Source organism: Chelon labrosus (genome assembly GCF_963514085.1).
Source record: "Chelon labrosus genome assembly, chromosome: 1".
Classification (NCBI taxonomy): Eukaryota; Metazoa; Chordata; class Actinopteri; order Mugiliformes; family Mugilidae; genus Chelon; species Chelon labrosus.
This window is the reverse complement of record NC_140337.1, coordinates 5,157,218-5,184,031: the sequence shown is the minus strand read 5'-3', so window position 1 is coordinate 5,184,031 and position 26,814 is coordinate 5,157,218. Positions and strand designations below refer to the sequence as shown.

The 26,814-nt window shown below is 40.6% G+C and overlaps 1 protein-coding gene across 1 annotated transcript; it reads right to left on the bottom strand.

Annotated features, from left to right (window-relative positions):
* Positions 1-930: 930 nt before the first annotated feature.
* casq1b (calsequestrin 1b) lies at positions 931-26,237 on the bottom strand (the record flags this gene model as incomplete). Its single annotated transcript, XM_084542135.1, has 12 exons — positions 931-1,311; positions 2,530-2,604; positions 2,722-2,822; positions 2,932-2,986; positions 3,127-3,172; positions 3,364-3,494; positions 3,741-3,814; positions 5,689-5,800; positions 5,936-6,036; positions 7,636-7,729; positions 9,522-9,554; positions 26,001-26,237. The coding sequence occupies 12 exons, from the start codon at positions 26,235-26,237 to the stop codon at positions 931-933; spliced, it is 1,440 nt and encodes a 479-aa protein (XP_084398261.1).
* Positions 26,238-26,814: the final 577 nt, after the last annotated feature.

Below are 26,814 nucleotides of genomic sequence, written 5' to 3'. Positions count from 1 at the left end.
ATGTGTGTATGTTTTCCTTAAAATGATTTATACATACATGTATACATAATATTACTCACCAACACATATTCAAGCAATGCAAAAAAAGAATGATCTTATTTTTATTTTAGGAACAATTACAAGAATTGCCCCTTATATATCTGCTATGCTGAGTGTTAACCCATTAATTCGCCACTGTTGTGTCTCTGGTGCCTGGACTCCTTATAGAATTAAATTTAAATTCTAAATAATGCAAAGTGCTTACATTTAAGCCTAAATAAAGACCTCTTTCTTTGCCTGCTGACCGCCCACACATACACATCAAATTCTTCTCAATATGACAACAACAACGACAACAACAACAAGCACTGTGTTTTAAATGTTTTGTTGTTCATTTTTAATATGAGAGCAGAAACAAATCATTGTCTGATTTTTATTACCCAATGTATTAGTTTTCCAAGACTGCGATGATCTTAAGACTGTCCAGTGAGTTTAGGTTTGTTCTCTTCAAAAAGTATACAAGAAAGTGTTTCTTCTCTTCATCAAGTAGAAAACATGTCATTGAAACAGGATTACAGAAAATTTGAGAAAATGAGAAAAGGGTGAACCCTGGTCAGTGACGTTAGGTAGAAAGGGTTGGGGGAAGTTAGCCTCTGTTAACTTCTTTCGCTCACATCCATTGTGAACGTCAGAGTTGAGAGCTCTAACGCATACACTTGAGCAGCAAACCCTGCGCATCAACAGAGACGGAAATCCTCTTCTTCTCTGAAAATCGCCTCCTCTATCTGTCAGTAAAAGTTTCCCATAAGGTCATTATATTAGTCCCTCACACGAAACCGTACAGGAAGCAAACAGACACTGAGTGTGTTTGCTGAAAGATGAAATAAAAAAAGTATTAAATTTGGGGTTTGCCATTACTGGCTAAATGAACTGAAAGATGGCAGTAAACATTTATTCATCATCATCATCGTCATCGTCATCATCATCATCATCATCGTCATCATCGTCGTCATCATCATCATCATCGTCGTCATCATCATCATCATCGTCGTCATCATCATCGTCATCATCATCGTCGTCATCATCATCGTCGTCATCATCATCGTCATCATCGTCGTCATCATCATCATCATCATCATCATCGTCGTCATCGTCATCATCATCATCATCATCATCATCATCGTCATCATCATCATCGTCGTCATCGTCATCCTCCTCGTCATCATCATCTGGATCAATCTCGCCAGACAGAACATCCTCAATCCACTGCTCAAGCTCATCAGCTGTGGGCATGTCATCTTCGTCATCGATTTCCATCCACACGCTGTCAGCCTGCCAAGGACGGAAACGACAGCACTGGCAAATACATCTACACATATCAACGCCAAAGGGAACTGATATCCTACAGCAACTTGTTACCCCGTGCAGGCAGGGCGTATCTTTTGTCCACTTGAAAAAAAAGTGGGTCCAGTTTTGGTCCAGTTTTAGCTCCATTTTTGGTCTCCTCCGCTACAGTCACCTACCTGACGCTAAAGCCCCGCTCACCTATGAAACAGTTCACTTGCTGTTAATCACTTTGTAGCTTCCGTTTGGTCTTTTGTGGCATTTGAGATTACTTCAACTTGATACCTGCTCACTTCGCTAAAGTTTCTTTGGGCCTATCATCATCGACTTACATTCAAATTTCAAGTGTCTTCATGTGTATATGCCCATTAAATTTGTCTGCATTTTAATGGGGAACTACTGTTTTTTACAACCTGGACCTTATTTCTGGCATAAAATACGGTTGTTTACTCACCCATATAACTTTTGTGTAATTTGTAGTCCTTCAGGAGATATTTAGATCTGCGTGTATCCATGTAGTGGAAGTGACTGGGGCACCGAAACGTAGCCTCTAAATAACGCATTATCTGCCGCGAAACCTGTTCATTTCACCAATATTTTGTTATTGTACACTAGTGCTATTCCCCAGGGTTACCTGTTATCATCATCCGGGGTCTGTAGGTAAATCTACATGATGATTCTGACCTGGACGATGTCACCTCTGAGTGCCGCACGCACCCGCGACAGTCGGTTTGTTTACCTGTAATTTGCTACTGCTATGGTTTGTCCACAACCTCAGAATCAGAAAAAAATATTCAGCCATGTTGCAAGAAGCTAGCAGTAGCAAATCACAGGTAAACAAGCCAACCGCGGCAGATGATGCGTTATTGAGAGGCTGCGTCTCGATGCCCCAGTCATTCCCGCTATATGGATATATGCTGATTTAATTATCTCCTGAAGGAGTGCAAATAGCACAAAAGTTATATGGGTGAGTAAACGGTCGTATTTTATGCTAGAAATAAGGTCCATTTTCTGTTGTAAAAACAGTAGTTCCCCTTTAAGCAATATCATATACTGTACCTCACACAGTATTAAAATGTTTTCTGAGAAAATGAATGCATATTTTTCATTTGCTAATAATGCAAACTACTACTCATTCTGATCGTCTTTTAAGCGTGCCACCTGTTTTCATTTCAAATGTTTGCAAGATACGAAAAGTCTGCTTACGTCCTCCACATCTACTACACCAATCTGAGGAGAAGAAAGGTCGATGCGGAAGGTTTTCTCCCAGTATGGGACCAGCTGAAAGTGAGAAAAGTAAGAGTTAGACAAGGTTGTCTTTGTTATTCGAATGATATTGGTAAAAGATTATAAACTGGCCACTAGCTGATGTGAAATGTAAGTGTGGAATGCTCATACCAGGGGGAAGTTGTCCGGGTCGATCCAGATGATGCTGAGGTTGGGGTTGTCAGTGTTCTCACGTGCCACCTCCTTCAGGATTTCCAGGAATTCAAAACCATCTAGGGAATGGTTGGAAGTTCAAGTACCAGAAAGTATTAGCTTGATATTTGAATTTGTGATTGAGCTAATCGCTGCATAGGTCATATAAGTGCTGAATAAAAAACTTACCTGGGTCATCTTCCTCAGCAAAGGCAACAATGTGCTCTCCATCAATGTCATCCTCCTGTGAACACAGAAGTGACCATAATCAAAGGCTTTCCTTCAGAATGTTTCCACTTTGGTACGTCTCACAAGAGACTAGACTTTAATGGATGAGGATTGATCACTTTTTTATAAATTATAGAGACATTTCAGATCTCTTACCCAGATCTCATACATGCTGTGAGGCTCAAGCTTCCTCAGAGTGGGCCTGAAACATTAAAATATCCAAATTGTTATACTATAGGACTCAATGAAATACACTTATTTTAAGAATTTACTGAGGTGTTTCTGCAAAAGACAGTTTGAGACTGTATCTTAGTGTCTTCTCATCCGCCATAGCTAAGATCTTGATATGTTTAGAACACAAATATTTATTAGATAAAAAAAGTCAATTGTCACCTGTCATGCTGCTCAATGTATTCAACAATCTCAGACTCAATGTAGGGCTTTCCTGGAATGGTGACAGGGTCCTCCATGAATGGCTCATAGAAATCAACTTCATTCATCTTCAGTTTCAGCTTCTTGGCAATCTGAAAAGGAGAATTACAAATACAAAGTAAAAAAAATAAATTGTGCAGCACTTTTTAGGTATCATACTGTATTAGTACAGCATAAATACACACTATAAAATATACTATGCAAATAACCTACAGTCAGTTTAAAATAACGTCTGCATTGTCTTGCATCTCACAATTTGTCACTTCTGATGTTCATGCGAGGAACTCGAGGACATTAGTTCACAAACAAAATCACATAAGTGCTCGAAAAATGTATACCTTGGGGTCGAATGTGGCGAAGAATTTGACGAAGGGGTGGAACTCCTCGGCAGCGTCATCGTACTCAATAAAATCTGCATGGAGAAAATGGATGGAGGAAAAACATTATTTTCAAGCTCATAAAGACAATACATAAAACATGTCTAAGTAACATACACATAAATGCAAGGTCCAAAAACAATAACACGTTTTGTTCTCTTTGGCGACACCTGTGGCAGTAAGTGGTAAATACATGTTTTTAAAGTTCACTTGCTGACTTTGTGACATCAATGCTTCCACCACCTGCTGTCTCTTTCAGAGGGATGATGGAGCAAGCATTGCTAAAGCTAGGCTCAGACTACAGGAGTTTCAAAATCCAAATTCTGAAGTCAGGCTTTGTCTCTTACTTCAGGAGAAACTTAACAGATATTATTTTCTCTAATATTCTCTAAACTTGCACACTACAAGATTTAAAAATAATAGCGCAACTCACACTGGCACACTTTTTTGAGCCAGGTCAGTGAGCACTGAGTTTACCACCTCACATGAATTCATGCAGAAATGGATATAAATGGAGACTTGATTTAAATGCCAATCCACACTCCAGTTCTGTAGGGGGCAGTAATGCCCCTGTAAGTTTGTTTGCCAATAAAGTACACGTCAAATACATTTTTTTCAAGGATGGTTTTAGTCATTTTAGATAGATGTAAAGCTATCTAATGATACATACTCAAGTGTACATTAAAGGGGAACTACCGTTTTTTACAGCCTGGACCTTATTTCTGGCATAAAATCGTTTACTCACCCATATAACTTTGTCATCATTTGGAGTCGTTCGGACGATATTTAGATCCAGTGGAGTGCCGCGTATATCCATATAGAGGGAGTGATCAGGGCACCAAAACGCAGCCTCCAAATAACACATTATCTGCCGCGAAACTCGTTCATTTATTCGCATGACGTGCAGCGGTTTGTTGTTCTTTAGCCAGCTGTTCCTCTCTCTGCCTCCGCATCCTTCAGCTCCTCATCCGTATACGCTGGCTCAAAACGGTAAGGACGTCCATCATAAACAAAGTCATCGTCCACAACCTCAGAATCAGAAAAATATTCAGCCATGTTGCAAAAAACTAGCAGTAGCAAATTACAAGCCGACCATCACAGGTGCGCACGGCACTCAGAGATGACATCATCCAGGTCAGAGGTTAGTAGGTCAATCTACAGACCCCGGACAATGATAACAGCTAACTCCAGACTCAACGGGGAATAGCACTAGCGTTTCATAACAAAATATTGGGGAAATGAACAAGTTTCGCGGCAGATAATGCATTATTTTGAGGCTGCATTTCGGTGCCCCAATCACTCCTACTATATGGATATACGCAGCGCTCCACTGGATCTAAATATCGTCCGAAGGACTCCAAAGTTATATGGGTGAGTAAACGATCGTATTTTATGCCAGAAATAAGGTCCAGGTTGTAAAAAAAAACGTTAATTCCCCTTTAAGTTTCGTTTTAGTTAGTTATTTGACGCTATAGAAACAGGATGTGACATCATCATAACTACAAGTTTCCATACCAACTGCTCCTTGAAGTGGTCTTGTAGGACTGTGAGAGTTGGAAAAATAAATAAATACACAAATAAGAACAGCGTATAATTCAACATTTCAACTGCTTCCTGTTCCTGTAGACGAAAAGTTAAGAGGTCCAGATTTCTGTAATCGTTTTGAGGGGTGAATTCTGGAATTAATCAGCCCAAAACTGTTGTAGTCTGAGCCCAGAATAACTGCATGTGGCTTGTGATATTTTGTTGTAAATGCAAGGATTTCATTGGTTCACTGGGCCACAAGCTGAATCACCGTCTTGTTACCTCATTTGACCACAGACTTAAGCAAAAATCCCCAAGATTGCCGCTTTAAGAATCATTGCATCTGGTTAGTTGGAAGCTCTTTAGATCACACTCTTGAACGTACGAAGAGATCTCTCGCTCTTGAAATACCCGACCAGCCTGATAACCTCGTCCATGTTGTAGAAACCCTTCAGCTCACGCTCGTTGTCAATGATCTCCACGGGTTCCTCCATCACCTGAAAAAACAAACGTGTTGAATATCCGAGTGTTGGAGGGAAGGTGGTTTGCTCAATTAAGACACCGCAAAGACTGATGTTGATTGACCTGCATGAACTACAGATTCTTGGCACCATCCCTCATTAATTACTTACATCATAAAGGAACTCAACCAGGGTGTCGGCGGCCAGCTCTCCATCGTACTCAATGATCTCATTGTCGGCAAAGATGTAGATGCTCTCCACCTCATCGAGACCTGGTGAGAGAAAAGTGTTTTATCAGTGTGACAAAGTAATTTGGTTCTTGATTCCACACTAGTAGTATACAAGATAACCCCCAACCCTAAACCCAAACCGTAACCCTTAACACTTACAAGTATTATTTATTTACCTGTTACGTATAATAGGAACTGCTGTATGTACTGTAATTCAGATTTCCTTATGTCTATTTTTATTAAGATGCACAAGTGTCTTTGCAAAAGAAGCATATATATATGTATTTATATACATATATCCTTGTAAAGATCAAACTGTTAGTCCGTTTTCTATTCTTGAAATTATATATTTTAAAAAAAAACTACAAGCACAACCAGTCAAGTGTTTTTTTTTTGTTTTTTTTATTTAATTTTGAAAGGGGTTTTTAAGGGGTAATCACAAACCTTCCTATGTCAAATTGTACCTGTTTTATGTAAATGTTGTTTTATTATTATTGTTGTTATCATTATTATTATTATTTCATTATTTTATTATTTTACTATTAATATTTTCTGTATCTTTATTTTTCCCTTCCTTCCTCCTTTATAATGTTATGTAGGTTATCTTATTATTTGTTTTATTTTGTTTTATTTTCCCCAATTATTATTCTATATCTATTGTTATCCCATTGTTACTGTGTAATCTCGGCTTCATTGAAAATGAGGACTACCCTCAATGAACCTCCGAGAATAAATAAAGATTGAATGAATTGAATGAATACAGGATATACACTGATCAGGCATAACATTATGACCACATTCCTAATATTGTGTAGGTCTCCTTGTGCATCCAAAACAGTTGTGACCCAACAGAGAATGGACATGGGCCTTCTGAGGGTGTCCTGTGGTGTCTGGCAACAGTATATTGTTAGTGGGGGCCTTTGGGTCCTATGGGTTGAGGGGAGGGGCCTCTGTGGATCATCCCACCTGATCAGTTTGGGATCTAGTGAATTTTGAGGCCAGGTTTTTCATGTTTTTTCGAGTCTAAACCTTTTTTTGTGTGTATGCCTGTATCAGTGGGATGGCTGCTGCCATCAACGAGTGTCATTGCTATGGGGTGGGGGTGCCTGGTCTGATCTAGGTGGGTGCTACATGTCTAAGTAACATCCACATGAATGCCAGGTCCAAAAGTTTCCCAGCAGAACACAATTGTCACAAGACGGTCAATGTTATTTACTTCTCCTGTCAGTGGTTTTAATGTTATGCCTGATCGGTAATTATACAGGCTGTATGCAGCTATACAAGTTGCAGTGTCTTCGGTGAACACTTGAGGGCATAGTTGTTCCATATGACTTCGAGACCTCACACACAAGCCTTTTCCTAACACATTTACAGCTGAACTTTACATCTGTTAATAACTAAAATGTTTTTTTATGGTAATTCTCCATATTTTTTACTCTTTTCTGTAATGCTAAATGATCATAATATAGTCCTATTTTTTATGTCTTTGCTGCTTTATTAAATGTTATAGCCTTCCAAAATTTAGCAACTTAATGAGATTTGTTGCAGCATTTGGAAATTACTGTGAGACTCTGAGACATTGAGTTAACACTGAGTTAAAGGAGTTTATGGTTTGACCAGTAATGTCTCTCTCAAGCTTACCCAGCTTCTTGGCAACAGCAGAGTCCTTCTTTTCATCCACCAGGGCGAATCCAATGTCCTCATCGTCAAGATCGTCCAGCACTTGGGCTGCGAGCTGAATAGAAGGATGAAGAGATATGGAGACAGAGAGAAGACCGGGGAGTTCAGACAAGAGGCAGAACCAGTGAAACTAGTGCTCCGTGTCATGTGTGCTCATGTTATCTCTGACTGTTATTAGTGACTCAGATCTCTGTCCACAATGGACATTTCCTAAGCTCAAAATGGCATTAAAAGCATTCTTTCAGTTCAATTTACCCAAGTAAACCCCTGACATTTCATCTCAATTTCAAGGCCTTAAAGGCAAAAGCTCTGGACTGCTGCCTTGCACTTTCTAAATCTGAAGTGAAACCGAAGCCAACAATTGACAGCCCTCAGAGGCGGCATGAGAGGAGGACGGACAGCGGGGTTTCCAGAAGAACAAGAGGGGCAGAACTTGAGCCAACTATGTCGGCGGGAAGAGACGCCGCGACAGGTGTGGTGGAAAGGAGAGGAGCTCACACTTCGCCAAAGCATACATGCGCACACATACTGTAAACATACAGACTAGAACATACCCCTCCTTCTCTCTGATGAACTAGCTCAGTTATAAACATGTACACACAGTGATTTATTTTTTTTATTGGTTCTCACTTCACTTCATTTGCCACATCATCTAAAAATGATGATTGAATGTGAAGTTACACTTCATATGAAGTGAGTCAAAAGCATTATGTAGCAGCTTGCAAAGCAGCGTTGCAAAATGGATAAGATTCATGAGCAAATGCCCCAAAGCACCAGCACAAATAGCTGTACACTATGTTCGCTGTGGTGTAGCATGTTGGTGGCCCTCTGCAGACAGTCTTTAAAGCCATCCATTCATTTTGGACACGTTAGCTTATTACTTATTACCAGTTTTCTAGTGTTTTAAATTATATGTGGCAAGACTTTTTTTTATCATTTAAAAACAACAACAACTAAAGAATTCTGCTAAAATCAGTTCTAGCAGCCAAGAAATACCATTGTACGGTGGCAGCAAGGTGCCATCTTCTTTTATTTTTAAACCACTTTCAGTGTGGAAAATGCAAACGTTAATGTTTTGCGCTAAAGCCTCACGATTTTGTTATCTTTGCAAATGTCCTGTTTAAGGAAGCTAAGCTACACTAAGCTAATGACGTGCTAGCTTCTGGCTTAATATTAACAGATATGTGGGTGGTATCAACTTCATCTCTTTTAGAATCGGCTCATTTCCCATTCCCAGTGGTCAAACGTTTCACCAAAATACAATGGAAGTCAATGGAATTTAGTTTGTTTTGCCAAAGACAACTGAATACTATAGGTCTTGTTGTGTACTGTTTTCATTTAAACTACTTATTGAGTGGTATTTAATTGGATTTGCTTTTTTTGAAGTAGTTTTTTTTTTTCAGCCATTGACTTCCACTATATGAGGGTGATGGCAATGGCACAGAGACGCTATTAAACCAGAATACGTGTTTTGGATAAAGTGGCCCCTTCTAATCATTCATGATTGCATGGATGAATGAATGGAGGATGGCTGGACATGTTAGCGTTTTATTAATCGATTAGACGGAGGCTTTCTCAAACTATATACTCTTATTTTTCCTTTTCGCAAATGTGAAGTTACACTGGCACAGCCCAAGCTGCTGCTGCTGCTGGAATTTGAAAGCAGTTCAGTCATCATCGTTCTTTGATGTGCGTAATTTTTCTATTAAAATATTTTTGTTATAAACTAAACTGCAGTCAATGAGTGGAGGAAGTGGAACAATCAGCAGAGACCGTAGCAGCAGAAGAATCTGTATTTCACAGCCCAGCTTTGAAAGACTTGACACAAGAGGCAGACCTTAACATACCTGAAAGATAATTGCTGCTTCGCTTGTGATCAACTGCAAGAAGAGGTAATGCTTTAGGGCAAAGCACAATAGTCACAGCGTCCAGGTTTACAACAAATTGGAGTGGCCTTCACAGGAAACAAAACAGGTCCAAACTTAAACACTGAGCTTTCACTAGCGTCATTAAAGCCACATTCACATGGAACTATCATTACCTGAGGACTTTATGTACAAATTTAACATGTATGAAATAAAATTATTGAAATTTTTACCACAAATGACATTTTTATTTCATATAATGGTCATTTGACATAATGTTATATATATTAATTTACATATAATTGTTTTAGACAGTATCAGCAGTCAGTAATTACATGAGGTCCTAGGGTAATGGTACTTGAATGTAATATGCGTTAGCACTAGAAATGAACCATTTCTAGTGTAGTGCATAATTTTTTCAATTGCCTGGCAGCAGAACAGTCCCAGGCTGTAGAGAAACTCTACCACTGACCAGTCTACAATTAACCCATGAAAAAACTTTTTAGTATTTGTAAAAACATGTCAGTGTTCTGAATTTGACATCAATTTGCCAGATGGATTTAACTTGTCCTAAACTATTCCCCATACTACTACAGACTTTTTCTTCTCTGTCAATGCAGCCATATTAGTAACACTGGGGTATTTATAAGAAGGGAAGTTGTTGCCGTGAAGCGAAGCAGGGAGTCCCACAGCTATATAAGGGCATGTAAGGAAGCTTGTCCAGGAGCAGAAAAGAAGGCCGAGATCTGTTACATCTAGAAATCAGTGTGGAAAGTGGAGGAGAGAAGACGGGAGGCGCTGATGAATGGAAGAAGACACCTGACACGCAAGTTAGCACTCACATCAATCATGCTCAACCGATTTGTCCTCACTCAAGGGTCTCTCATTTCTTTTGATTTCTCTCTCTCTCTCTCTCTCTCTCTCTCCCTCTCTCTCTCTGGATATTTTTTCACACCCTTGTCCTCTGACGCCCCTCTTTGCCCTTCCTCATGTGTTCCCTTGCTATTACCCGACCCATCCAGAAATCTGACTGCATGGAGCCAAGTGAGAGGTCAGTGGTGTAATCGCTTGGGTCCATCGCCAGATGCCCAGTCACTGTCAGCTTGTCAGGTGACTGAGGCGGAGGCAGATCACCATGGTGAGTTGTCAGAAACGTGCCCTGGCTCCCCGCTGCACTTGGCTCTGGCACCAAATGATGAGTTAGGGGAGAGCAATGGGTTCACAGTGCAGCGGAGGGGTCACATTTCTTATAATATAACTGTCCCCTGCTTAGTCTACACTCCTTCACGCAGTTTAGCTGAAGTATTGGTTGCTATGGGTTAACTGGGTTTGAATGACAAGTGTCCAAAATATGTGAAGAGCAAGTTAAGTTCAATGGCAGTCATAAAACTACCGCTCTCTGGTTTGATCTGTCTTTGCTGCACAGGCTGGACTTAAAGCAATTCTCCACTGGCCATACCTCAATGGTACGGTGTCTCTGAATGTCTCTTGGATTCTCAATAATTACTGTTTGTTATCCTAAAGGTATTGTGTTAATGGATGTAGTAATGAGGTACAACCCAAGCCACAGCAGATCAAGAAGAATCCTTTAAGAGGTGCCTCAACACTCAACTCTACTGACTGGGATGGTGATTCTGGCCGCTTCTCTGGTTCAGTCTATGATGCTATAATGCTCAGCTCTAACTTTTTAAAACTGTAGTGCTTCTATGACAGGTGAGTTACCAACCTACTACCAGAGTTCAAGAATAAAATAACTTCATTGCAAGGCACAACCTGCCAGTGTTACTACCATTATGAGGGTGCAACAAGCCAGATTTCAAAACAGCCACAAAAAAAGCCACATGTTGCGAGAGAACATAAAATATCTTGCCAACGAACGCAAAAACTTTGCATTACCGAATAAAAAGTTGTCCTCAAAAAGACTGATGCCATGATCTCATTTCATCACACTCCACCTGACACTCAGGTAAAATGTTACATATTCCACCTGATATAGTATAAGAAGTTACAAATTTGACAGAGTTTCAAAGCCTACAAAAGTAAAAAACACCTAATTCCGTCTGACAAAAATTTTACTTGTTACTTTTATTTCAAGGTCACTCAGTTTTTGTTCACATGCAAATGATAAGGCAGGACTGTAATCACATTGTCAATCTGTACGTGCAAAACAGGTAATCTCACCGCAAGCTACCATGAATTGCTTGTGGAGGTAGGAATGAATTCAATAATTCCTCACAGACTGAACTGAATCATAGCCTGAACAGTACATACGGTACTTATTAAGCCTGAAAATGTTCTTTAAGCTGAATCATGCTTCGAACCTTGAGATCTTTAAGTATGTCTACCTTTGTATTTCAAGAGAGACATGGGAGGTCGTTGGAGACCGTATGTGTAATCCATTCCAGGAAAAATACACCACCTTACATAAGCCCTATTTGGATTCATTTATTAAGCCGTGCACCCATTCATGTCCCCCCCCCCCCCCCCCCAGAGCCAGTTCATAAAAAGGCCTGAATGAACCATAGATTCAGAAGACCTTGTTGTACTGTTCCCTTCGGTCTAAATTTGAGCCTCTGACCGAGACTTCTGTTTGGGTTTTGCGGTGCATATTCTTAAGTGAAAGACTTGAGCAGATGATGATTCACACATTTGCGTGTGTGCATCACATTATGATGTAAGTCAATGGAGCCAGTGGATCCCAAGGGACGCTGACCCAGCCTGCAGAGGAAAAAAGCCAGCTTTTCTGTTGCATTTGTCAGCATCTCTTAAAAGGTGCATTAATATTTCTGCCCTGAGAAATCTTACAGGAAGCTAGAAAGCGTTTCTTTCTTTAAAGCCAATGCAGTATTTGAGGGTCTGGTTAATTTGATCAATTTTTAACCTACAGATCATTGGAGATTATCCAGAACTAAACAATTGAAACTCTGAAGTGCCAAGACCGTCTTCTCCTTAAATGACAAGCACTGATCTGAATATCTTTCTGGGTTTGTAGCAATGTATAAGCCACCAGCATACCATACATAATCTATAATTATAGAAACTCTTTTGTGAAAGAGTCCATTTTAAACCAAACCATGCCCTCTGTAGTTTTAGGGTAACTACTGTTTTTTACAACCTGGACCTTATTTCTGGCATAAAATACGATCGTTTACTCACCCATACAACTTTGGTGTTATTTGGAGTCGTTTGTCAGATATTTAGATCCATGTATATCCATATAGTGGGAGTGACTGGGGCACCGAAACACAGCCTCTAAATAACGCATTATCTGTCGGGAAACTCATTCTTTTCACCAATATTTTGTTATGATGCGCTAGTGCTATTCCCTGCTGAGTCCGGAGTTTCCTGTTATCTGTTCATGGACGTGCAGCAGTTTGTTGTTCTTTGGCCAGCTGTTCTTCCCTCTGCCTCTGCATCCTCCTTTCAGCGAGCTCCTCATCCGTATACTGTGGTTCAAAACGGTAAGGGCGTCCATCATAAACAAAGTCATCGTCCACAACCTCAGAATCAGAAAAATATTCAGCCATGTTGCAAAAGACTAGCAGTAGCAAATTACAGGTAAACAAGCCGACCGTCACGGGCGTGCGTGGCGCTCAGAGATGACATCATCCAGGTCAGAGGTTAGTAAGTCAATCTACAGACCCCGGATGATGATAACAGGTAACTCCGGACTCAACGGGGAATAGCACTAGCGTATCATTACAAAATATTGTGAGTTTCACGGCAGATAATGCGTTATTTAGAGGCTGCGTTTCTGTGCCCCAGTCACTCCCACTGTATGGATATACGCAGATCTAAATATGTGACGAACGACTTCAAATAACACCAAAGTTATATGGGTGAGTAAACGATCGTATTTTATGCCAGAAACGAGGTCCAGGTTGTAAAAAACAGTAGTTCCCCTTTAACCAAACCCAACTTTTTGACCACCACAACTCTGACATTCTTCGCAACTCTACTTCTTTCACTTCTTTCTAAAACTGATGATTTCCTAATTGTGTAACTCCTTATCACTAGAAATCAACACGTTTGTGTGGTCTTCCATACAAAGCTACTGTGCGATCTGGTAGAAGCACTTAAGAAGCCCAAACTCTACACTCTACTATGGAGTATAAAGGCAAATGGGTCACGATATGCAAATTTGTAGGTTACGTGCCAAATGAAAAAGTCAAATCACACTTGAATCTTTTTCAAATGTTCTTAAATTTCCGATCTACCATACAAAAAAAAATAATAAAGCAACATCAAAAGGCAGGAAGGCTTTCCATCTTCCAGCAAAAGCAAGTGTCCTGGGATCTGTGTAAAATTAGACGGTCGGCTCAGCCACATAAATTAGTAATGGCTGCTGTAACACATCAGGACGTTCTACACCCGGCTGTTACATAACACTGCGCCTGGGTGTTCATGAAAGATTCAGATACGACAGCGAATAAAACACACGCTCTTACTCGCCGTCGGCTAGTCTGACTGCACTTTCTGGAAAGAGACGAAGCTCATGCGTTTCGGAAGGTCTCTTTTCAGTTACTATAAATCTAAAAAGAAATCTCTTTCTGATGTTTTTCTTTTTTAACTTTCCTAATCGGAGATTTCATTTTCGGAGTGTGGTCTCGTGGGAGATACGACACATAACACATAACACATAAAAAAAGCTTTTAGAAAGCTCACAGGCACACTGGCGAGCTGATTCACTACAACAAACTGTGAGGGCAGAAGTGTCTGGGACCATCTGTGGATGACTCACTTTGACAGCAATACATCACTAACATGTCACATAGCAGTCTAAGCTAATGAACTCAGGACCGCTGTCTTGCATTTGTCAAGCAGCTTTTATAGAGATACATAAAATCTTGCAGGTATTACGGAAAAGAAGCTAGATTAGATCTGATGGATCAGAGCTTTCCACAATAAAGAAGCACAGAAAAAAAGCCACAGATGTTAACAATAAAGTTAATGAACACTGAATTCCGCTGCTTCAGTTTTAACGTCTTTTGATTGTGCAGGTTGGTTTATTGTCAAACTAGATCCATTACTGGTGCATTTAGAGCCGTTGACCAACTTATTTATGTCTTTGTGTTTAATACTTTGGCAAGTCACAATGTCTGTCCAATGAAAAGGGGCTAAGGAACAGCTCTATGCTGTAGAATATGTGGAAGACAAAGGAACAACAAGTGTACGTTACAGTACATACAAATTAAATAGGTAATCACCAAGAAACAGATGAAGGGCCAACGTATTTTGCTGCACTCTTAAGGATATCATTATTCACGGTCATCACTTTGTGGAATTGAGTCTCAAAGTCTTAATTTTTAATGGTGCACCTTGGTCCCCTCCATTTCCTTCACATTTTTCTCCCACAGCAGGGGGATCTATAAATCATCATAAGCAAGTAAAAGCAGAAAGACAGTTCACAATACAACACATGTTATCAGGTGTGAACCCACAATCTGTGGTCGGCCATCTGTATTTGTGATTCATAGTCAATTTAAGTCATTATCCCCTCCATTTGAACGGATAGCCATCCAATGACTTATTTTGATCTTCTAGGTTTTACTTGCGGAGCAAATGTCAAAGGATCGCTGTAGATCTTCAACCTTATCTCTATCTATCTAGAATATACAGTGTTGTAGTATGGACAACAGGTAAATGTATTCTGTGTCTGTGGTCCAGCTTCAGTATTTGTATTTCGTCATTGGTTCTCGGAAAAACTGCAAATTTCTGCTTTCCATGCTTTCCAACTAAAACTATTGGTACAGAATCACAAATGTATGCACCAAATGTCGTCGATGAAGATACCTTTTACAATATATAGACTGCCTTGGTGAAGTCAGGGCATACTGACTTCACCAGGCAAACTGAAAGAAGAATAAGCAATTTAGTGAAGACAGGTCGAGGGTGCAGCTGCATGAAAAAAACTGGCTAGAGGGGACCATCCACAAACTGAGCATCACAGAACAAACCAACTGGTGATGCCACTGACTGTATGTAAAAATAGACGAACCCTCCGTGACATCATTCGTTGGATTTCTCTGGTGGCCATCTTGGCACAGCCTGACTCTGTTTAACTTCAGATATTGCATTTTATTGACAAGTTTATAGGGTTTTGTTGTTGGATCCCAAAGACATATTAGAAAATACCTTCCCCAAGACCCCAAGGACCGAGGGGACAGATGACCATTGAGTAAGAAACTGTATGGCCCTAAGTCTCACTAAAAATCATGTTCTCATGCAGATTGCACAATTAAACTGTTTAAAAAAAAAAAAAAGTCCAGTGTATCCTCACCCCGGAGTTATTTGTTTTCTTGGCTGAGATTAGCTCAGCATTGTCAGAGACATGCCAGGTGCTAAATAAATGTCATCAGTGTATGAAAAATTACTCTGACTGCCAGAAGGGGGAGACAAAAGTGCAGCACTATACAGCAGTGTTAATGTTAAAACTCGCAGAACCAGAAAACTACATGAAAGCTGCTTCGTGGAGCCCTGTAGCGATGGTAAAGACTTTAAAGGGGAACTACCATTTTTTACAACCAGGACCTTATTTCTGGCATAAAATACAATCGTTTACTCACCCATATAACTTAAGTCACTCCCACTGTATCGATCTAAATATCGATATAGTGGGAGTGACTGGAGCAACGAAACGCAGTCTCTAAATAACGCATTATCTGCCGCGAAACTCATTTCACCAATATTTTGTTTTGATACACTATTGCTATTCCCCGTTGAGTCCGGAGTTACCTGTTATCATCATCCGGGGTCTGTAGATTGACCTACTAACCTCTGACCTGGATGATGTCATCTCTGAGCGGTCGGTTTGTTTACCTGTAATTTGCTACTGCTAGTTTTTTGATTCTGAATATTTTTCGGATTCTGAGGTTGTGGACGACGACTTTGTTTATGATGGACGTCCTTACGGTTTTGAGTCAGAGTATACGGATGAGGAGCTCGTTGAAAGGAGGATGCGGAGGCAGAGAGAGCCCCAGTCACTCCCACTATATGGATATACGCGGATCTAAATATCATCCGAACGGCTCCAAATAACATTAAAGTTATATGGGTGATTAAACGATCGTATTTTATGCCAGAAATAAGGTCCAGGTTGTAAAAAACAGTAGTTGCCCTTTAAGTATCTCTGTCACCAAGATTGTGGATGTAATTGCGTTATCTGTTCGCGGCAAATTCGCGGCACCCTTCATCCGCAGATAGGGGCGTGATTAAACTCAGAAATAATAACATGTCACTTGAAATGCCTCAGAAAAAGATGGATAAATTCATGCCTGCTAGGGTTTCAGTTCAATCAAGTTGAGCACAGCATTTCATCATATTCACTCTGGACAAAATGCCTCTCCTGAATAGACAAAAAACACAGTAGCCAAGTATCATATTGTACTGTATATCGTCAGGTCATACGCATTACTTACCATAGAGATGCACAGTCATGCCTGTGAGCAATATACTTCTATTTTAAAAGGTAGAAAAAGCAGAAATTACATTTGGATGAGTTAATGTTAGTTTGGTGCTATTTCAGACAGCAAAATATAACGTTTCAACAACAGCTGGAAACCTCTAAATCAACTCATCTCTATTATTAATACAAAAATAACAAACGACAGGTGGCTTATGACATGGAATAAAAAAGATCGTCCGGATTGCCGGTCTGGCCAGCGAACATATTTAACACTGATGAGATGTCACCAGAGAAGGACACTTAATCTAAACATAACTCCTGCCACATTTAATGACATCACATCTTACAAAATAGTTCTTAATTTAGTGCCTCTTTCACAGCGCTAATTGGGGGGGTTGAGGAAAGGCAGTAAGAGGAGAACCATCAAGGAGCCATGTAGCGCTGATACAGTGGAGGAAACTGACTCTGAGTTTGCGAAATGAACCAAAGGCGTTTTGATATCAGCAACTTAGCGCTGGTTGCGTGAGAAACTCTTTAAAATACTGGACAGACAGGCTGGATGAAATCTAAATCATCGGGGGTTCGTGAGGTAAAGGGTGCCGTGGGGACTTGTGGTAACGAGATCCGACTTATACACTCTGCATGTGGGGTGTCGATGTCCGTTGCATAAAATCAGAGTCAGTAATAGCCGGCGGGCTGTCTGTCAGGTTCATAGGTTGTTGTGTGGGAAGGGAATGCTAATGAGGTCATATCGGTTAATACTGAAACAGACTTAGAGGAATTACACTGTGTCCACTGAAAATTAGGAAGCTAGCTTAGTTTGTTCTCCGCTTACACCGGAAGGAGCAAGATGGAAAGGATTTTTGGCCACTTAAAACTCTTTCTCAAAAAACTTACCCTTGATTGCACACAGAGTAGGCGGCAAAATAAGCCTTTTATTTCACGACCCTGCTGGAATTGTGGCAAATTTGATCGGTGTTACGGAGTTAATTAAGCCAAAGTTAGCTCAATGAGGGATGTAAAAAACAAACGTGCTTTTGATAAATGTATACATGATGTGAGGTTATAGCAAAAGGTCAATTTCAAAGTCAGTTAAGAATGAACAATAAGAAATTTAAAACAAGAATTAAGGTATTGTAGCTCGTCACTTTATATGCAGAATAAGTAGTCTAGCCTAGCCAGACTCAGTTCTTATTAGAATATGAGTCTGGTAACGCGCCATTTGGATTTCTTTATAGGGCGTGCGTCAATCAATAGAGTACCTCTTTACGCATTCGTTTTGTAACTGACAGCTAGTTACAGGTGGGTGTTTTGGCTCTGGTTGCCTCGGTAACCATCTTTTATATTTTCCACCTGAAATGTTTCCGGGTGAAACAGAACATTAAAAAGATTGCTGCTGCATGAACAGACCTCTATTTGAAAAGAAGATACCAGATGTGGACGGTGAATTTGGTGTTAGGAACTAAAGTCGTGGATGGCGTTTGCCTTCATGAGACATTTGGCAAACTCGAGATTATATCAGTCACTCCCATCATTGCTTCCATCACGGCCGCTTAAAGTTGAAATGAGTCCAGCCTGTTACTCTCACACTTGCCTTGTTTCCGTACGGCTCTCTCCATCAATGCTATCCTTTACCGTTAAGAATTTGCCCGCTAAAGGCGGAGGCCTCCAGCAGTCATTGTAGTTACCACAGCGACTGTCTGACCTTTTGCCAGATCTCTGAGAAGTAGATGGAAGAACAGACTGAAGCAATAGTCACTTTCAACCCATATCCTGGATCTTGTAACACTACGTTTTGACTTTTTTCCTCCTACAGTACGTCAGCTTTTTAAATGAGCCTAGGGAAAAACACACTTTTACTTTATCGCTTCTCTTCCAGGAATGCTGTAACTCTTACTGTTCCTCTTTGTGCCAAGGGTGTTGTAGCAATGCAACGATCACTGTTCCCGTCACTGTACTGCTCTGTAATTTGTTTATTGCTGTTGTGGGTATTTACCATAAAAATCTAGATTAACGCAATTGGGGAGGCAGCGGTGACTGCTCATTCTCAGCAGTCTTACCCCTTGTTGTTTAATGGTAACACTTTAGAAAATGTCAAATGATAACCAAAGTCAGAGAGTGAGTCCTTCTCTGGGGATCATGACCACTCGTACAAGGATGTTGAAACGTCCCCAGAGCTTTGTTCCAAAGTGCAGAATCCAGCTTCTACAAAGTTGTTAACGTAAAGCTAAACTCCTGCAGTGCTAATGTTCTAATATATTTTTGATTATTATTATTTGATGCATGAAAATGAACACATGACATTTACAGTATGGGGTGATTATGCCCTTTTCAGTTTACATCTCCACCAAACTATATGTTTTTCTCTACCATTTATTTCCTTATGTTTCTTCCTCAAGACATCATTTAGGGCAAGCTCATATTTACAGAGATGTTTATTGGTTAAAATGACATAAAAAAAAAACTGAATGATGTGTGATCATGAACTTAAACTCATCAAGTGTTACAAAGAAGAATATTTAGTGTGTATTGTATTTGTAGCCTAGAAGGTATAATCAGGTATTCGTAGCTCAGTACTTAAGGGCTTAAGTTTCCCAATAAGTACTTTCTAGATCAGGGGTGTCAAATATATGGGAGAGCCAAAAGCAGCCCACCAGAGGGTCCAGTCTGGTCCGCAAGATGAATTTGCAAAAACTACAAAGAAGAAATTGCACTTAGTTTTCTTAAAGATTTTCAGGTTCATAAAATGTTCTGCAAAAGGGTAGTTCAGTAAAAGTGGCAACATTTACGTATGTTTGCATGATAATAACTACATACTGAGATTTCACTTTGGATGTTATAAAGCCCCATTCTGAAATCCCTATTGACATCTGTAGTCATCAAATAAATAACAACACAGCCTTGACACTGAGACACAGTTAATTCAAATGTATGTGGTTAATTTGTTAAAATCACAGATGTTTCAGGTTCTTATACTGTGGCTGCTTCTCTATCAGATGCAGATTTCTGAGGGAAAAAATTCTCATGCACAGTATATAATGTATATTTACTTCTTTTTCTGTTTCTTATGCAAACCTGTGACCAAGCAATGTCCATTGTGGATCAATAAAATCTATCTCAGTCTATCCAAAATAGTCCACACCTGTCAGAGGGAGTAGCAGTTAGAGTAGGGTAATTAGCAGTAGTGATTATGGGGTTCTTTTCTATAGTTTACTGGGTGCAGTAGCGTCAGTGTGTGTGAGGGGAGAGCCGTGGTGTGTTGGTAAAGAAGGAGTACCGTGTTGGATGAGTACGACTATTTACAGTTTGTAGCGTGCCAAATGTCAGAGTTCAAACCAAGAGAGAGGATGAATACACAGACATGGCAGATAGAGTTGAATCAGTACCAGGATACATAGAGTATTTCAGGATTTTAAATTCGAATGTGTTTTAACCAGAGTAACCCTCATTCATTTAGTCACTGCTTTCGGCACATTCACGTAAGGCTTTCGATGGCCTCTGTGTTTTGGTCTCCATCACAATAAACAAATGTTCGTAGCTAAAGTGCTGCAGCTGAGGGGGCTGATCATGACGGTCAAATCTATCCTGTCTGCCGATTTCGCCTCCACTTCACTATACAAACTGCTTTTGCACAGATGTTACACATGTGCAATTACCCTCTGAAACGACACATGGAAGTGAGTGATTGCACACAGAGGGCTGTATTGAAACCCGTTGCCAAGCTAAACTTGTACTCTTATCATCAGTTTTAATCACCACCATATCAGCACGATGGAGGAGGACATAGACAGATTCCTGTTTCCACTCACATTGCCGTATATACAGCAAATGCTTAAAAGGGGAATTACCGTTTTTTTACAACCAGGACCTTATTTCTGGCATACAATACAATAGTTTACTCACCTATATAACTTTGGTGTCATTTGGAGTCGTTTGGAAGATATTTAGCTCCAGCGGAGACTGGGGCACCGAAATGCAGCCTCTAAATAACGCATTATCTGCCGCGACTCGTTTATTTCACCAATATTTTGTTATGATGGAGTTACCTGTTATCATCATCCTGGGTCTGTAGATTGACCTACTAACCTCAGACCTGGATGACGTCATCTCTGAGCGCTGCGCGCACCCGCGAAGGTCGGCTTGTTTACCTGTAATTTGCTACTGCTAGTTTTTTGCAACATTGCAACAATATTTTTCCGATTCTGACGTTGTGGATGACGACTTTGTTTATGATGGACGTCCTTACCGTTTTGAGCCAGAGTATACGTTATGGATATACGCGGCGCTCTGCTGGATATAAAAAACTTCCGAAAGACTCCAGATGACACCAAAGTTATATGGGTGAATAAACGATCGTATTTTATGCCAGAAATAGGTTCAGGTTGTAAAAAACGGTAATTCGCCTTTAAACATGTGCTACTTGTCTCCAAGGTCAAGCAAATATACTGCCTTTATGTGTAAAACTACAAACCCAAATAGTATAATATTCTAATAAGAATGAATCTCATTGCATTGAGATAAAGTAGGTGAAAGGCCACAAGCTTTAAGAGGTGATAAAATCAATTAGAATGGTTATGTATGCACTGTATATATGGCGAATGATGGAAAATGAGAGAATCTAATCTTTATTTACATAGCTGCTTAAGTAAACACAGATGATTCAGTGATCCGTTTCTTCATTTTAGGGTAAATCTAACGGACCAAGTTGAAGAGCAACTTGGGCAACTCCAGTTCATTATGATGGACATTTCTCATTTTATTCTAAAGTTTCATTGACCAAAAACAGATATGTGGTGTATTCATTAATTGCAACCATAACAAAATTGCTTTAAACGCAATCAAAACAGAAAATAGCATCAACATTGTTTTTCAGCCTGAATGGGCATTCATCCCATCTCATTCATCAGCTGTGTGGCTGTCAGATGACTGGTCATCCATATTTCAGTGCATTCATGTGCTCCTTGGATTGGTCTGCCTGAGTTGGGAAGTCGTTTTTCCGGCACTCAACTCTTATCAGAATGTGAGTCCTGAAAAATGCCTATGGTATTTCAGTGTGGGCTGCAATTATATACTTCTTTAACCAATCAGAGCCATTTTGTTGTGAACAAATTCAGCTTTACAGCACTCAGATGATATGTATGACTACATTGCAGCTGCTATTTTTATATTTTTATATTTTATTATATTCCATCACTGTATAAACCTACTCAAACCATTTGATTGGGAACTACGTTTTTTTACAACCTGGACCTTATTTCTAGCATAAAATTTGATAGTTTACTCACCCATATAACTTTTGTGTCATTTGCACTCATTCAGGAGATAATTTGATCAGCGTATATCCACATTGCGGGTGTGACTGGGGCACCGAGACACAGCCTCTAAATAACGCATTATCTGCTGTGAAGCTCGCTCATTTTGCCATTTCGTCCAGGTCCAGGTTCTAAAAACAGTAGTTCCCCTTTAAGGCAGATCTTTGCCAGGGCATAAGCGGTTCCCATTGGAGTGACTCCAGAGAAATTATCATGGACGCAACAAAAAAAAGTGTGTTTTTTTTGTTGTTTTTTTTTTTTTTGTCACTCTAGACTCTTAAATAACACATTAATAGCTGTTTTGAGAAAGCTCATTCATGTTAATCATAAAATTTGCTTGGAAGAGATGGACATGCGACTTGGACCATACAACATCACAACATCTGCCAAGTTTGTTGTGCCAAGTTACTTAAACTTGGCGCCGTTGTAGGCGGACGCCTGTTGCTGCAGCTCCTGAGTGCGTGCGTGTTTTTGTGTTTTCTTTCGTTTTGTTATATTTACATATGGTTGAATGCCTGTACACTGCTGCTGCAACAGAGAAATTTCCCAGTTTGGGATTAATAAAAAAGTATCCATCTATCTATCTATCTATCTATCTATCTATGTCACTTTGCAATATGTCAACAGGCTGTGCAAAAACGAGTGAGTTGCATAACCATTCTGCGCCACGCAGCTGTCACGAGACCAAAGCCATTTTTGTCCTCGGCCATTTAACACAAAATACACGGCTCTGGACTCTTCTTGCAGTTTGGAGCCAACCTCAAGCAGCCATTTAAGCGGCCAGCAAACCAAGTTGCGATCAGATTAACAGAAGGTGGGCCAGGCAAAAACAGATGAAACATCATCTCTGCCCACAAGCAGTTTCATTATTCATTACACAGCTTGTTTCCCAAACAACCAACAGTGATGGTACTGTGTAGACTCCTTTGATTGAGTATTGCAAAGCTATTACACCATTTTGGCCACTACAGAGGAGTCTGAGGTGTCACGTACCACAGCCAGTCACAGCTGTGGGGATTATTTTTCATAGACTAAAATGAGTCCAACTGTGGTCAAAGGTGACATGTTGGACATACTTCCAGAGTGATAGGATAACTCTTTCCAGTACACAGCATTTTTTTGTGGAAAATGCTGAGTTTGTTTGTGTAACAGTGTGGCTAACTTTGGCATGTTTGACCAAAGGTTTGGTGCCTGTCTTTCAAGACTTTGAAATTCAATATGCTTTCCTGTCATTATTGCCAGGTTATTGCCCAACATATGAATTTGTATCTTTTTTGCAGCACACAAAGACATTGTCAGGTTTCACGCAACAGTACCCTAACCCATTTGAAATGAATCCTGTTTCTTGGGCCCAGCAGTGTCCACTCATATTGGAAATGTAGTGTCTGCATTGCTCTGTGATTGTTCCACCAAAACACTAGTCTATGTGATTTCTATTCCACTGTCTGCTGAGTTTATTTTGGTTAAGTCCGATATTTCAGGCGATGGGTACAGAACAAATCATTGGCGCTATTAAATGCTGACCAACAGTACTTTTAGTAAAATCTCTGATATGCAAAGTAAGGTGTTGGAGGACTCGGTGCGTAAAACAACTTAACAAACAGAGACACACAAAGGTGACTTGTTCAGCCACAGAGAGGCCCGGTTGACAAAATGCATATCAAACCATAATTTGTAGTAACATTTCTTAGGAGGTCCACATGGCGGAGGTTACATATGCCATACATACAGAACATAGGTTGTGTTAAAGGTTTGACACAGTTAAGTTTTACTCAGTGTTGTGCACTGGACATATACTGAAATCTGGGATGCTTGTTGCACCAAAGTCACGAAATACCACAGTCAGGCAGTAAAATGCAAAAAAGAAAAGAATCCTTAGTAACTCAGTGATCTTTTGTGGCATTTTCTATCATATATTGACATCATGTTTTCATAAAACCATAGGTTTGGTACTTTGTCTCAAAGAAATAGAAAAAAAAAAAAAAGCATACACAGAATACACGTCCCTATAGTAAATTACTATGGCCAAAGGTAATTAAGATATGAGTCCCTGAATTCTAGGCCTTAATAATGGATACTTTCAGATTCATAGGTGCTAATGACCAGCTATTTTAAGCATCCCCTCTGAGCACCTCAAGTGCCCTTTCCTGATTGGCTTAATGGTCACAACTGGCAGGAAGTTAGTAATTGAGTAACAGTCCAGCAGGGACCTGCTCCTGTAACCATCTCAAGCCAAGACGAACCACTTGGCAGCACAGATAGGAAATTGATCAGATCCAGTGACTTGGGTGTGTAAATGATGGCTTAGGACTACAGCCTACACCCACAGCGCCATGTAGTAATACAAAACAGAACAGTGAGAGAGCTGTGTGAAATATGGCCCTAAACTCTATGTTTGTCCCACGAGGGCCTTTAGCCTCTTGCTAAGCATGCAGTGCTGTCTCAGGCTATTTACAGAGGTGACTTATGCAGGCTAGTGTAAGGTACACTGTGCGTATGTAAGAAGACACTGCTGCTCTGACAGGCTGAGGGTTGCTGTGGTGAATACACTGCCTGACGGCAGGGCCCAGGTGCATCCGCAGTGGGCTGGTAAAGAGTGCTTTAGATTCATTTATCCAATAAGAGTCTCCAGAACACACATGCTCTCTTTCTAGAGTAAGAGCCTGGCTCAAAGGTAACAGCTGCTGAAGATGCAAAGACTAATTTACTTGCTAATTTCCTGACATCATTCCTGCAGAAATACAGAGCAGCGTTATTACAAGACTGTTTAAAAGAGCTCTGTTTATAAGATATAAGGTGTCTGATCTATTTATGCAGTTTTGACTAGATTATTTCTACAGCTAGTATAGGCTTTTGATTTGGCGAGAAATGTAACTGGTGATAAGTGTGTAGTTGAGTCCATGTGGTGTGTGTGGCTAATACCTACCTATGAACCTATGGTGAAAGTTCACAGTTGACATGCTTGATGTGGGCACAATAAGCTTTTTCTGATCCATGAATTTAGTGGAAAACTAAGAATTCCATGAATATAGGATCAGAATGATATAAGACCCTTCTTGTTGTCTGGTGCATTGCTGGTGTTCACCATACAGAGTATAAGGTAGCTACAGGCAATGGGCTAACATGACTAGCATTGTGGGGCTAATGGACAATTGTTGAATTGAACTAGGTATCACAAACAGTCAGCTGATCATGTCATCAATGCTTTTGGAAGGGTGAGATTAAATGAATTGTGTAAGGGGAGTAAAGTGCACTGAAGATATTCACAGTCACCTTTATGAACGAAGATTTAAGAAATTTATTGTGACAAAGTTTAAAGTTACTGAAGTGGATCTTATTGACAGATAATCTGGTTTAGAAAGAAGTAGTCATCATGTGATTGAATGTTTTAAACCATCGCACATGCTTCCTGGTGTATAGTTCCATATCAGTACTTCTCTCCACTCTGTTTCTCCAGTCCCCACATTCACCAGTCTGCCTCGTTCCTGTCAGCATCTAGCCAGTCATGCTTGGCAGCTTGCCACACCTGAAATGATCTCGATTCCCTCAGCCCGACGTCACTGAATAATCGGCACCTTCCTGCTCACCTGTCAACTGACTAATCCCACTCATTTGAAATCCCAAGTGCAAAAACCACAAATGCTTCAAGGAATTTCCATCTGGAGCCACATTCTCCACGTGTCCTGACCCTTCCCATCCATGCTCCACATAATCATCCAGTAACATGCTTTGGCGGAGACCCACCTCCAAAGCCAGCTCCTCTATCTGAAACTGCTTCATGGCACTGCGATTCCCATCCACATTTTTGTGGTAGTAGATCACCATCACATCATATTTCTTCATGATGGACTTGTAGTTCTTGGCGCTGAGAGCATGGACGCGGTCTTTGCCATCGTACTCAGGGACCTCCAAGCCCTTCTCCCCCCAGGACAAGGTCCCCAAAGAGAGGAAGACCCCTAAAAACACCCAGCCCCACTTCATGGCTATTGTCACCTGGTGGATGCAAGAACACCTCTTCTCAGAGCCTGTTGATGGTGGGGTACAATACTCTCAAAAGGTTTAACGTAGTCCCTAACGCAAGTTGGTGTCAAGCAGGGAGAGTTAGGAACAAAGTCAGCTTCTTGTCCCCACTGGCTAGAGAAGAGCCGGTCTAACATTGGCACCCTCCCTTTAAAAAAGAGATACACGTGGTTTTGCTGACGCCACTGGCCAGGGGAAAGGGGGTGGGACCCTCTCAGGGGCACAAATCTAGGACGCACAACACTGATTCAGATCCTCCACAAGCCACGGGGCTGCCAAAAAAGTCAGAATGAGAGTGGTGGGGGTGGAGGTGGACTCCCTAGCATTGGTCAGAAAAATACCAAACGGGTGGTAACATGGGAGGAGTCATGCTTGGGCCACCCAGCCACCTGTTTGAAGCCACGGCTATGAAAAGGGACGGCGGTTGTGCCGGGTGTTTACAGAGCTACAGATACCAGCTCAGTGTCTTGAAGGACCGAAGGTATGGACGGATGTATGAGGAGAGCGGGTAGAAAGAGGACCTCCAAGATGCCATTGC